The sequence below is a fragment of the Corvus cornix genome, chromosome 1A, assembly GCF_000738735.6.
Source record: "Corvus cornix cornix isolate S_Up_H32 chromosome 1A, ASM73873v5, whole genome shotgun sequence".
Lineage (NCBI taxonomy): Eukaryota > Metazoa > Chordata > Aves > Passeriformes > Corvidae > Corvus > Corvus cornix.
In genome coordinates, this window is record NC_047057.1 from 8,942,778 (window position 1) to 8,957,800 (window position 15,023).

The 15,023-nt window shown below is 36.1% G+C and overlaps 1 protein-coding gene across 7 annotated transcripts in view; it reads left to right on the forward strand.

Annotated features, from left to right (window-relative positions):
- PCLO (piccolo presynaptic cytomatrix protein) overlaps nucleotides 1–14,735 on the forward strand; it is a 326,540-nt gene extending 311,805 nt beyond the window's left edge. For all 7 annotated transcript variants that reach the window (XM_039571460.1, XM_039571461.1, XM_039571465.1 and 4 more), the window contains 3 exons: nucleotides 4,276–4,410; nucleotides 5,012–5,157; nucleotides 9,631–14,735. In XM_039571460.1, coding sequence (XP_039427394.1) covers nucleotides 4,276–4,410; nucleotides 5,012–5,157; nucleotides 9,631–9,771 — 422 coding nt within the window. In that variant the 3' untranslated portion in view covers nucleotides 9,772–14,735. The remainder of the gene's footprint in view (nucleotides 1–4,275; nucleotides 4,411–5,011; nucleotides 5,158–9,630) is intronic.
- Nucleotides 14,736–15,023: the final 288 nt, after the last annotated feature.

Consider the following 15,023-nt stretch of genomic DNA (forward strand, 5'->3'; position numbering starts at 1 on the left):
AAGGTTTTGGCTACATTTTAACTCCTTGATATATGTACTTTTAAAATTATACTGAATACTTTTGCTTTACTTTCAGTTGGAGTTTGCTTAGCTCTAATACTGAAATATATATGCTATATATATATATTTGTCTGAAGCACAGCTGTCTGCTGGACAATGAATTTCTGATTCTTAAAATAGTGTTAAAGGAATCCACCAGAAACATATTTCTTGCTACAACAGCACTGTGTTAGACAGTATGTCTGTATGAGTTTCATGGGTTACTGTGGAGACATTCTTGACTGTGGCAAAGTCTTCTTCAGCCTTCCTAAGACTTTCTGTTTTCCCCTAGGATCACACACCAAAGTCCTGTCTATGTTTACACAATCAAAGTCTCTGTCTTCACAGAAAACCCAATCACAAATACTAAATCCAAACAACTCTAAGAGAAGTAGATGTTATTAACTCCACCTCTGAGAGATGAAATCTAAGATCACAGGAAGCTACTAGGGAACATGTGTCTTGTGACAGAACCCATGTTTTTGTGTTCTCTTTAATCATGCCCCATATTTTTAAAGTGGTAACTTTTTCCTTTTTTGAATCAAGTTATCAAGATTTGGATTGGAATCTCAGATTGCTTAGATTTTATGACATGGTGCTATATATTCTAACTCTCTAAATATTACAAGCACATCCTAATATAGCTGAATACAAGATTTTGTTTAATTAAGAAATAGAGCTACATAGGAGTATTTGAGTAGCTTGATTCTGGAATATATTATTTCTCATTACATCATGTTAGAAATAATTATCCAAGTCCAAGTAATTAGATATCTATGAGACAAACAGTAGTGAAGTACATCAAAACAATTCCTTTATTCTATCAATAAACACTGTACAGAGCCCTCAGGGGCACATTAATTTAATATCTCTGTGTATCAAAACAGATAAAGACCTAAGGAAATTATGCATCTCTTCAGTAGGCCAATGTCACTGGAAGCTGTTTAGAAGGACCTTCCTCTGATATAAAATCTTTCACCATAAAGTGTCTGACTCCTGAAGCTCCAGAAGAGCATTTCCTACTACTTTGTAAACAATAATTTAATCTATAAACTTCATTTGGAAAGAAAAATGCTGGGAAATATTTGTTAATATTTTTTCCCCTTGTATTTTATGTTTAATTCCACTGCTTCAGCACCCCCCAGTCGCTCCTCTGGATCAGAAAAGCCCATACCAATTTATACACAATCATGAAATAAAATGTCAGTTTATATATTTTCCTGATTCTGTTTTCTGGCCATCTGGCATCCATTCAGGAAATTACTCAAGTATGATGCTTATCAAGTAGCAGCATTTAGATATCTTATATTTAAATTTCCATGTTTAACCTACTCATGCATTATCCATCTATGTGAAAAGACATAGTCAACCTCAGAAAGCAATTCAACTTATTCTAAGATAAAAGTGCTAATTATCTCAGAACTTTACATTTAGACAATTGAACTGAATAAAATGCCTGCCATTCTCCAGTGAGATTTACTTGCTCATTTAATGCATTGCTGAATTAGCCTTGATAACACGGAATGATGGAGGCAACTACTTACTTTTGTCTTGGGTAATTCTGTTTGACAGCAGGCATCTGATTAAAAAGGAATGGGAGCACAATCCATGCTTATCAATCTCTGGAACTGACAACAACAATGAAGATGACACATCCTGTGATTTAGAGCTGCAGTTAATTAACCTTTTACAATGCAGAGTGTGACAGTCCTACAAGAATAACAGCTTTGGTGTTGCCACCACCACAGCAAATTTAAACTCCTTGACTTCTCAAATACCTTTTAGCAGTTTAGTTAATAACCACCATCTTTTAATTGTTAATGAATTATTAATAAATATGGTCCCCCAAAAAGAGGTGTGCAGTCCTGAAATAAACCACGGATGTATTTAAACATATGTATAGATATAGATATATTTAAGAATTGGTTGCCTAGAGTTGGCATGTTGCAAAAATGAACACGATGCTGTGCTTGACTGTGTTCCTCCTGTGGTGTATCAGTAAGTGTGAATTTGATATATATGAAACAGGTAAAATATCACACTACTTCAGCTTAAATATTTCTTATCCTTTTCCATTTTTACTCTAGCATATGGCTGTAGTGATGCCATGAAGATTTTTTGCCTTTTCTTTTATACCCCTGTTATACCTTTTTACAACTTCTGTATTCTTAGTGCTTTTTTGCCTTCATTCTTGTACTTGTTTGTTCAGCAAGGAGACCAAACATTTTAGAAGCTTCGTAGCTAGGGATCAGTGTGCCCCAGACCCCAAGGTCCTCTCCAGAACATATTCTGTAAACTAAGAACCATCCAGGGGAAGGTTCCTCAGGGAGGGGGGGCTCATTCAAGCCTCTCATTGGGGAATTTTTGATAGATATGCTAATTAGTAAAACCTATAATATTATACCAGATCTTTTGAGGGTGTGCATTGAGGTGCATTCAACATGGATGTGTGCACCTAAGGATCCCTAAAATAAATACCAAGGTAAAATCCCTTTTTCCTTTCTAACTGTGTTTGACTGTTCATTTTAAGACCAGGAAAAGGCATCAGTTGAATGTCTTGTTTTCACTCTTTGTTTCCTGAGCTAAATTAGTAATTTTTTTTAGTGCTTTGCTATATGGTTCCCTGCCACTGTGATAATCCTGTTTTGCACCTCTTTCATCTGAAAATAATTTTTATTGAGAGAAATGTTACTGCTCAAGTTAAAAATTATTTTTCACTTCCTTGGGAAACCCTATTAGTACTTTCTTAAAAAGATATGCAATATCGCTTTTTCAGAGTTGTATTGTAGAATTTATCATCATCCAATGTACCAAAATACCTGCAATCAGTTCCATTCTCACATCACTTATGACTGATGTTTTCTAAACTTATATAAGAACACGAAAGGTTGTGATTGGTTGCTGTATATTTTTATTTATTCCTATCAATGCAAACCCTGGGGTTATCCAATCCCATGACACCCTGAGGAAGTTTATTTCTCTCACACCAAAGAACATTCGTGTCCAGCTCAGACCACTGTGAACTCTGTGAATTGACAACTGTGAAAAAGAAGCTGTCATTTTTAGAGGGAGTTATTCAAATTTGGTTATACATTTGTGATACAGGAAGTAATCTCCACATGCCACTTGGCAACTTAATACTACTTGAGAACCTTCTCCAGATGTATCATAATTGTTTACTTTCTGCAGAATTGCTTTGCACCTTAAAACATCTTGGCACAAGCTTCTAGAATTGCCAGTAGTGTTAAAGCCTGCTGGCACCAGAAACTAGGTAATAAAGAATCCCAGGGGCTTTATGATTTGTTTTCTTTTGAACTAATGTCTAAAGAGAAGAGGAAGGTGAATTCATAGTTTCAGTAGCAGGACAATAGATAGAGAAGCACAACTGCACTGCAAGATGATGTTAGTATAGAGAGAATTGAGTTGAGGATGCTCTGCTCCCACGACCATATGCATTTAGAAGACGTAGCCGTGCTCCGCTCTGCCTGGCTTCTGTAAAGGCTTGCGGGAGGACAGGCAGAGAAAAGGCAAAATATCTTTGTCTACATTTCCTTCTGTGCCTTCTCTCCATCTATGAACTGATTTAGAGCGAAATCCATAAAATGTGGAAATAATGGGCCAGTATTTCTGCCCACATAAGTAGGGAAATTACCTTTACTTTTAAAGGTCACTGTAAGCACTTCCCTTTAAACTCTGTGAATGATATTGCTCCATGTATGTAGGAAGGTGAAATGAAATGCTGACTTTACGAGACTTACTTTATTGCCTTTGAATATCTTACTTTTAACACTCTATTGAATGTTCTCTTTCTTCTTTTCTTACTTTTTTTTTTTAAAACAAGATAACTTCAGAATCTTGTAGCAAATGTTTCTGAAAAGGTGAATTGCAGTGACCGTTATGTGACTTGTAATGACTCCCAGAAAAATTTCTATTCTTGGGAAAAAAGCTCCACTGAGGCAAATGCATTCTGAAGCATATAATCTAGTTATACAAGTGTACTGCATGTACCTACCATTTGCTCATCCAAACTGTATATTATCCTTACACTCTTGACTAAAAACTATAAGCTCTAAGTATAGCTATAAAAACTATAAGGGGAAAAAAAGCAAAAGCAAACCCCAAACTAAAAAAAAACAAAACAAAACAAAACAGCAGAAAATTTTACTTCTCTCCAAGTCAAAAAATGCATTCCATTTCCTTTTACATTAATGAGGGTTGCTTTTTCTGCTTTTCCAGGTAAAACACAGGTCATGGGTGAAATCAAGATTGCATTAAAGAAGGAAATGAAGACAGATGGAGAACAACTGATAGTAGAAATCCTTCAGTGCAGAAATATCACATACAAATTTAAATCTCCAGATCATCTACCAGGTATCACTAAGAAAACAGCTTCATGATACTTTGAAAACATTAAGAGGTTGCATCTTAAGTCATTTAACATCCTCACTAAAATGGAAAAGAAAATTGCTTCTTAGCCAGGATGACATATTCTACAGGATTCTTTTTGAAGTGCTTCTTTTCTCCTATGAGCAACTTTAATGAAAGTAAAAACATTTTGAGAAGCAAATTAACTCTCAGAAGTTAATCCTCTTTTTAATTTACTTCTTATTTTTAAAAATTAATCTACTTTTAATTTTAGTAAAAATTATAAATCCCTAGGTTATCAAAGAACAGGTATAACTAGTAAAGTATTGTATTTTTATGAAAAAGCTTTTTGAAAACTAAAATCTCATGCTTACAATGGTATTTTCATACATCGATGAAGACATCAAGGTATTTGTTCTTTCAATAACAGCATTATAAACAAAAAGTAATTCTCTTTGATTTAGTGGGGTGGGTCCATTTCTACACCATGTGAACAAGAACAGAGTATGACTTTGTAAATTGTCATTTTTTCACAAAAAATCCCCTCTGTTGAAATCATTAAGAACAATGATTATTTAAAAGCTCACATTGAACTATTCTTCCCCAGACCTGTATGTGAAGCTGTATGTTGTCAATATCTCTACCCAAAAGAGAGTAATTAAGAAGAAAACCAGGGTATGCAGGCATGACCGAGAGCCTTCATTCAATGAAACATTTAGATTTAGCTTGAGTCCTGCTGGGCATTCTCTTCAGGTAATTCTGCATTTTATTAAATCCTAATTTTGGATGTTGTCTGTGTTGTGCTATGGGCATTTGAGCTCAATCTTCTACCCCAGTTGTTTGCTGAAAAGAGAAAACTACAAAGAAAGTAACACAGTTATATAATAATGGAAATATCAGGCTAGAGGAGACATTAAAAGATGGATTACTCCGTCACACCACACAGAGGAGGGGTATTTATAGATCAGGCCTGAAAATTTTAGGCGTGATCTGTTCTTAAAATCCCCCAGAGAACAGAGTTATACATGCCTTCCAAGAATAATTTTCTATGTATTTAGAAACTTCAGTGCAATATCAAAATTAAATAGATCATATTTTTAAATTAAGCTCAGTTATCCTTAAGTATCCTCACTAAGTACAGAGGAAAACTGATCCACTTTCTTTTTAATTAAGAAAAAAAGGTTTTACGTTGAAAGGCTATCTTATCACTTCTCTCTACTTTTCAAGGCTAAGTCAACCAAATTTCTTTGATATGTCCTTTTGCCTAAATGCCTAAACATTTTATCATTCTGTCCAGTTCTCCAACTTCTTTAAAAGTTGTGGTACCTAGAATTTGATAGAATAATCATAATCTCAGACACTGAGAATTATTGATTATGCCAAGGCTGATATTCTCTGGTACATTTGCAATGGAGTTGACTTTTTGTCAGTCTGTTATACATCAAATGATGCATGGAACTGGTTCAGGAATAGTCCCTCTCCTGTGTTTTACTTGCTTCGACAGATTTGGTCATATGGCCAGACTTGTGGATTTTTGGACAGGTTGGATTCAGTTTTCCTACTTAAATTTACTTTCACATTAGGAGATAACAAGTGTAAGCCATATATTCAGGCTCTCTCCAGTCAGTGGAGGGAAACAATTCAAGGGGTATCTGCAGGCCAACCTTAAAATTAAGTGGAGGACATTGTTGGGCATATCAGCACTTTACATACCTTTAAATCTGTCAGAGCAGCCTGAATAAGACAGCTGCATTTTGGTGACTAAAGTTAGTCTGGATTATCTAAGTGTCTACATTAGGCTTATTGCCTGTGTCAGTAATATCACAGTCAAAATGGATGTTACTTCAAAAACAAGACACCCAAAAATAGATAGTGTTTTTCCTGGTTTAAGGTGTCCTAACATCTTATTGTTTTGATAGACTCAACAAAAGGCTGTTTAAGGGTTACATTTTCTGGGGAAAGCCAAAGTGGTAAATAAAGTCTTGCCAAAGTTTAAGAGCTCCTGTAAAAAATTTGCTTCCAGTGGTGGTTTGAAGAGGAAACCATATAGGGTAGGCCAGTAAAGAATTCACAGAATCCTACAGATAAATAATCCATCAAGTTTTTAGGAGGGAGATAGTGAGGGACATATCCATAGGAACAGTTAGCCTGAGACTTGACAACATTTCCCCTGGAACTCTGTCACATAAAGAGGAGACTTAGGGGAGTCCTCATTGTGTTCTTCAACACCTTCCTGAGGGGAAGCAGAAGGGCAGGCACTGATCTGTTCACTGTTGTCACCAGTGACAGAACTGAGGCAATGGCGTGAGGCTGAGTAAGGGGAGGTTTAGGTTGGATATCAGGAGAAAGTTTTTCACCCAGGGGGTGGTTAGACTCTGGAAGAGGCTCCCCAGGAAGTGGTTACAGCACCAAGCCTGACGGAGTTCAAGAAACATTTGGACAACACTCTCAGGCACACAATGTGATTCTTGGGGTATCCTTCCCAGGGCCAGGAGTTTGACTTTATGATCCTGACTTATGTCTTTAAAATCAGCATATTCTATGATTCTATGATTCTATGATTCTATGATATGTGCCGATGCTGCACACCAGAGCTAAGAAAGAGAATGAAAGCTGTAAAAGTATCCTGTAAAAGTATCAAGGAGCAAGTTTAAAACAAAGGAAAAGTGTTTCTGCTTCATGAAAATTGGATTTTGAGCTGTCAAATGGATTGCCTTTATATACTGTGAGTGCTAAATTTTTTCATAGAAAAAGTAGCTGGAGAAAATTATAGGAGAAATTTATGGACGAAAGACATCAAATTCTGTTAAATAAAAGACTTACTACCTGTGAGTCAGGAAGTCAATGGTCCACATACCTTATTAGGTATTTTGAGAGAATGTCAATACTTAATTGCCTGGTTCTTATATTCTGCCTAATACACTGCCCTCTGCACTTTTGAAAGCAAAATATTTGCCTGGAGAGAGCTGTAATCTGACTCAGTGCATCTGTTTTTATGTGCTCTTCAAGCTTAGCAGTCGATTTGTTCCTCTGGCAAAGCATGAACCTGGGTGATTTGAATGTTGGATTTGAGTAATGAACATTTAGGACCAAAGACATGGACACAGTCAAAAGAGATCTGGGGGAGAGGGAAATGAAACAAAACCAGAATTTATAGAACAAAAATTAAATTGGAAGATGATGGAAGAAAGTAAGATCATAGAAAGGGAGTGAGATCAAACATGATAATAATAGAAGGTACAATGTAAAGAGCTATGAGAACTAACCAGAGGCAGAAATTAAGACAGTCTAAAAATCAGCAGCAAGTGCTGGGAATATTTGCCATAAAAATGGGACCATTGTCTTTTGAGGAAAAAAAACCCAAAAAACAAAAACCAACCAAAATGAAGAAAAGCTTGAATTGTCTGGTACAGAATAATGGGAATAAATAAAAAACCCAGAAACCCTGGGGTTCAGAAACTAAGACTAATTGATCCAGGACAACAAGACTGGAATTTGAGGTCTGGAGCAGAGAATAAACAAGGATGAGAGACAGACAAGCCAGAGAAGATAGACCCCAGGGTTCATGTGGGAGAAGGATAGAGGACAGAACTAATGAAAAATTGGATATATTTTTTTCTGTCCCAAAACTGTTAATTGTGTCAGAATGAAAACATTCTGTGGAAAACATTTTGGCAGGTTTAAGACAGGCACTTTCCTCAGGCCCTGGCAGTTTTTTCCTTGCTTCTCTGATTTCCCTGTTTCTTGGCAACTCACCTGTGACCCTTCTGGAAAGCACTAAGCTTCTGGCTTGTGGCTCACTGCAATTAGAAATTCATAATGTCCTAAGCGAGAATAATCAGAAAAACCCCGAAGAACATATTTCACAGATGTTCTGGTTTGGTTTTCCAGCTTCTGGGCAGTCCATTCTTCAGCAAACACTGAACCTAGGGACCTAGAAAGCCATCAGCAGTGGAGGCAGGCTGCCTATTTTCCTCAAGGACACCTTTTCTGATTAATGGAGTTTCCTAATATTTCAGTGCCTAAGAGTTTTCCCTTCTCAAACCTGTTGACTAATAGCCATTAGGTGTCTAAGCTGTCCAGGTAGCCAATTGATATCAAAACTGGACAAGGAAGTAGGAAGCCTATTCAGGAAAACTTTTGTAAATTTCTTCCCTTTTGAAATTTATTTTATTTGTAATGTAAAGTTTGCATTTTTTACTTTGCTTTCCAAATCAGAATGGAAAATTTTCAAAAATGTTGACGTTCTTGATACGGGAAATTCTAGTTCTTCTACAGTTCTGTTACATGTCTACTGCCATGTGGTTTCAGCAGAGTACAAAATCCTTGTGTCCTGTCATTTTTCTTCTAGACTAGATCTTTGAAACCAAACAACAAAATGCCCTATGTTCTCTCCTGCTGGTTCACACAGAGACTGACAGCCTCCTCCTGCTATCATTTACTTCCCTTTCTTGTTGCTTGTTGATGTCTGCTCAGTAACTGTAAATATTACAAACCTGCTGCTAATCCTGTCATGGAAATGCAAATCTTCATTAGTTCTTTCTCTTTTTGAAAAACTTAGAAATTTAATAAAAAGAAAACAAAACCAAACAACAAAACATTGTGCTTGTTAATTCAGTTACTCAGAATCAAGAAAAGCTAAATTTTTTCTGAATGTGTAACTATAGCTCATGCCCTGAATTATACATATTATGAAATGCATTTTCTTAGAAACATGTATAATGAACCTATAGACCCACAGAATGAGACAAGTCCTTAAGAAAAGTGTATTTTTCGCATGGCACAAACCTCTGTAGCTGGAAAATATGTGGTTGGATGACATTTCACAGAGGGCCTTGAACACCCAGTCTTCATCAGACTTCCACAGACTTAACAAGATCTGGTACTTCACCTGCACAGAGCTTTGTCTTGTAACTTAAAACTTGACTTATGCTCATCCTTGGCAACCAGCAGGTAAACAAATTGCTCATTAACATTCAAGATTGTCATCTTCTAATTGCTATGTCTCATGATAGGGAAACAGAAGGGAGAGAAGATTCAATTTTCACAGGGCTTTTTGTGAGGGGGTGACTCTATATAAAAAGTTATGATCAGTGTTTCTTTCCTGTGCATAGCATATTTGAGCTCAGCATTTCTGGATCTTTCATGTTTTGCTAGTATTATGTTACTATGCACATCAGTGAATTATTATTATTATTATTATTATTATTATTATTATTTTCACAGATTCTGCTTGTCTCCAATGGAGGGAAGTTTATGAAAAAGACACTGATTGGAGAAGCTTATATCTGGCTTGACAAAGTGGATCTAAGGAAAAGAATAGTAAACTGGCACAAACTGTTGGTCAGCTCCACACAAACACACTGAGCAGAGCTGTCTGCTTAGGGCACAAAACATGCAGAGTCTGCTCTAAACAGCATCACTTCAAGAATATAGTTTGATATCATTGTGTTTAGCTAGTCTTTCAGATACAAAGTAGAAAAGAGCAGTCTCTGGGCTACAAAGCACACTTAAATGAGGGCTAGTACACTTATTTTTGCTGCAAAATACAGCAAAAGGAGAAGAAAATCTGGGCCCAGAAGTTAAAGTGAGGCTGTTTGAAATGAAGACTGATATGAGGGCTCCATGTTGTTGGACTCTTTGTGAAGAGAGTAACTGTGAAGGAAATGATGAAGGCTGGAGGCAGGTGCTAACACAGAGCTCGGCTGCAGCTGGAGGTAGTGTGATGGGAAGCACAGTCTGGTTTTCTGTGCAACCAGAAGGAGATCATTTTATGCAAAAAGCAGCTAGGGTGACTGACTTTCCAAATCTCACTTATCAAAAGTGCAAAACTTGCTCCTCTGCACCTTAGGATATCTGATAATTTGCTGTAGTGAGATTATGCCACTTGACACAAACTGCAAGATGTTTGCAAGAGTGGTAATGTTATTTTACATTACTTTTTTCCTTCTTTCTTTTTCCTTCAAAAACTATACTGTGGATAATCAGATCTGATTGTTTCATTTGTTTCTGTGTGTTAAAAATGGCTATAAACCACTCTCCTAGAATGTAATGAATAAAATTATATGAACTGTCTATACCTTGGGATGTGGTTTTAAGGAGAAAGGACAGGTAATAAACCACACTACATCAAAAAGAAAAAATGCTGTTTCAATGTCAGTGACACTGTACTTCACCCCACCCTTTGAATCAGAAAGTCTAAATCAGTTTGAGAATGAAGAGACTTAAGCACTGGGACTAATGCAGTTATTTCAACTAGTCCTTATGTTTTTCAGCAACCAGTCTTGTTCTGAAACTGTAGAGAGACAATGAATTCTAGGCTGTTTTGTGGGCACTTTGGAGCAGCAGTCCCACCATGCCAACGCTGACCCTCTCGATGCAGGGCTCTGTATCAACACTAGGGGCACGCTAGAAATCTAAGGGGAAGAGACAGCAGGGCAGTTCCTGACTGAGTGCAGCTGCATTAGAATGAAGAATATCCTCTTGCTATCTCAGGTGAATGTCTGAGTATAATCCACTCAACAGCATGGCTTCTCAGGCAAGTAAACAGGAAGGTAACTTGCAACTTTTCAGGCTGTGTCAGCACTTCCATGCTTGAAGTCCCCTTTCACGGATTCAAAGGCAAGCAGTAAGCTCCCTTGTGAAGAAACTACTGCCTGACATGGCTTAGTCTGGTTGTTACATTTTCCCTTGAACCATGTTTGAAGAAGGGAGAGCTTTTTCTCCTATTCCTAAAAGTATATCAATTTCTTTAAAACCCAAGAATCAATGGTACTAACTCCCATGTTACTCAGAACTCATTTAATATTTCACAGCTTCAATAAAAAGTAGTTTCCCTGGAAATATGATCTCATGACCTTTGCATACTCAAAAAGAAAATGACCAAATTTATACATGTCAGACATTTATTTTTCTTGCCCAAGAAAGACTTTTATTTTTCTTGCCCAAAAAAGACTTTTCAGTTTTCATTAAATTATTCAATGTACATTGTCTTATATTTTCTGAATATATGCAGTACACCTCCACAGGTTGTGCAAGAGCAGCTGAGAATATTCTTCTGGAAAAATATTATATGCCTTTTAGAAAAAGGAAAAATAAAGTTTAGGTTATTGAGCAATTGGATTGACTGTGAAAAAGCTACACCATTTAATCTGGTGACACTTCCCACATACAGTTTTTGTTTTGTCTTTATCAACTTAAAATATCATCATGGAACAGGAATATGAGAAGAAATATAGAGATGATATTAATTCTACACACACCAAGGAAACTCCTGTTGTTCATAACCTGCTCGTAACCTGCTTAACTTGCAAGAAGAGCAATCTTACCAAAATCTTATTAGCTATCTTAAAAACACAACATCACTGACAGTGGAAGTAGGATGTGTGCTTTAATGTTGAATTTTATGCTTTCACCAGTATATGTATACCCTATCTCTCATATATTTTAAGAGCAGTCCTCTGGAGTTATTGTAAAAATTCTATATGTTTTGATGTTGTGTATGTTTTTATAAGAAAATACTTCAAAGAAAAAAATCCCCGATTGAACCAAAAAGTCCTGCCTGGATACATTTGACATACGTGTTGCTCTCTTGGTGGGTTATCTTGCATTCCTGATGACTATACTGTGTTTGTACTTTGAAAAAAGATCTGCAAAAAAAAAAATTCCGTGTGAAGTACAAGCCATGAGGTGTGCAATTTTGTGCAAACTGCTGGCGATTTTGTTCTTGCTAAGATTTGCTATAAAGGCAGCAAGTCTCACTGGTAGTTGCTATGGAGATTTCTGAGAGGAACGAGCAGTATCTGGCTGCCTTACTGGAAGCCTGTAATCATCATTCTTAATTGAGAAAGTGGACAGGCGTGCTTTGCTCTCACACACATACAAATGTGGCCAATATTTTATGGAATACTTTTGTTGGGTGGTATAGCTGCGGCTGTAGGGAACAGCTGCCTTTGAGGATAATTAGCTGTGGGCAGCTGGTTTAATTCAAGTGACTTTGGTTCTCTGAGCAACACACAAAATGTTTGTGCATGTTGAAATGGCAGTTTTGGACTCCTGTCATGAAACACAAAGAGTAGAGTTTGTGAGGAACATGGCGCTGCCTCGGCCAGCTGCAGCAAGGACAGGGCTCCTAGGGTGTCACCCAGGGTGGGTGTGGGTCAGACCTGGGCCCCTGCACTCGGCTTTCTGAGGCAGCATCATTCAGATGTCAGAGAATGCTACCAAAGTGTGCCAAGTTCCTTTTTTTGACCAAATTTCTAGGTTGTACTGAAATCACTCTATGCAACACAGATTCATGTTTGAATGCATAGTTTCTTTTTATGTTGTTTGTTTGTTTGTTTTATGAATGAAGTCAGGAAAAACTCTCGTGACAATGTTTTTTAAAAAAATAATCAAACAAGGACTATTAGTATTTTTTTACCGTTTTGTATATATCTCAGTATATTTTTTTTTTCCTCATTAATTTTTATTTCTTTTATCTGGCCAAAAGTGCTTAGATGTGGCAACAGCTTTTATCATTTCTGAGTGATTGATTATCAATGAGTTCATACATTTCTACGATTGCTTTGAAGATACATATTGCAGGGAGGCAACAGCAGAGGCATTTTAACTCTTTTAATGCATAAATCTGCTGAGACAACTGAAATTGAAGCTGCTTCTTAGTTCAAGGCCTTGTATAGTGGAAACAAGCTGAAGTATGAGCAAAAGCACAGTGTGTGTGTTTACAAATGACAGGGATTTATAACATTATCATTATTATTAGTATGCATACAATGAGCAGCAAACAGCCACTTTTTTTTTCCAGGTTAAAACTAGACATGAGAGTTTCTATGATGAATGTTGAGCTAGTTCTTTATCATTACATTTTAAAGGGATAGTATCCAGGGGCAATGAGTGCTGCTTCTTTATTATTACCCATGGTTTTACATTACATGGATCCTGTGTGGAAGAAACAAAAACCAGTAAAAGTCAGTAACAATCAACCTGTTGACTTGAACTGGCTTTAAATTAAGACCTAGGAAATATTTGAGTTATTTTTCTGTATGATGGGTGTTTGCATGGTTACGTTGTGGGATATGGTAGCTGGTAACCAGCTGATATTGATTCATACTTTGAGGATGATGATGAAGAAAAAGAAGACATCTATTATATTGTAAGCTAGTGTGAGCCCAATAGAGATTATTTAATTAGTATTTAGTTTCATGGAGATACCATAAAGATGTTAATAGTATTTTTTTAAATTATTATTTGAATCATAACTGACACTATTTTTAACTAGTTTATTTTCATTGCTACGATGTTGAATGTCCCAGATTCATTATTTGAGTATATATCTAGATATGTACATACCTATGTGAATAGCAGAGAAAATTTGTGAGTGTAACTTATAAAGGTAATGAAACAGAGAGGAAATTTAGCATAAGTATCCACCTACATTATATTTAAACTCTAGTCCTACATGCCTTGTGAATTTTCAGTACACTTGACATGTAAGATGAATGGCTCTTTATAAATACATGTTGCCTTTAGAAAGAAAATAGAAAGAATAAGTGAAACCGGATACTCTCTCTTTAAATCATAAGAAACATTTTAATGTTTTCTATATGTTCTGTTTTATTATTTTGAAAAAATTAATACGCAACTATATTGATGAGCTCAAAAGTTATAATATATATAGATATCCATAATTAAAACTAGATGATTTGACGAGAGTTGTTTTCTTAATTTGTTACCCTGTAAATAAGTATACATTTTTGTAAAACAAACTGAGTTTAAATTACTAATTCCATTTGACATCCAAGCATGTGAGTGTGTCCTTATTTGATTGTATCTTATAGATGTTCAGTGATGTGCTCAGGTGCTCAACAACGGCTGACTAACGTGTGTGCTGTCATGCTACAGACAACGTGTACAGCAGACACAATGTTTAAAAAAAATCCAAAAAACACCAAAAAAAACCCTGCAAAAACAACAAAAAAAAAAGAATAGTCCTTGGGCAAATGTAATGTTTCCACAGTGAATGTTGCATGCATAGGTGGTGGTTTGTTGATATTCATTTCGGTTTGAATTTCTTTTAATTTTCATTTTGCTTTCAGAATCATCAGGAAAAATGAAAAGAAAACAGATTTGTTCTTAAAGTTGTAAAAACTGAAACAAGCAGTATGAGAATTGTATAAAAATGCTTGTAAATCTGTCCCAGTTTTCACTTTATGTATAAATCCATGCCATGGTTTTGTGATTGTATACAGGATGTATCTTGAGAACTTATGCAAATTGTGCTCTATAAAGGCTGTTATCCCAGTCTGACAAATAAATATTTAAAATATCTGGTTTGGTTTCTTTTTCCTAATTAACATGAAAACCTATTTTACTGGTTTAAATTTCCCATTTGTTTACCACAGTGGTTTCATGGAAATGCTCTACACACTGCCTGTACTCTTCTGTCCTATTTCAGCATTAGCACATCTCCCAAGGTATCACTCATGTCCCACACTTCACCTTGAAATAAAGAATGGTTCAGTCCTCAGAACTTTTTTCCAAACAAGTCAGAACCAGAATCACATTCAGCTTGTTGATATCTTCATACAGTTTCATATCTGGCAACCTATATGGGCAGT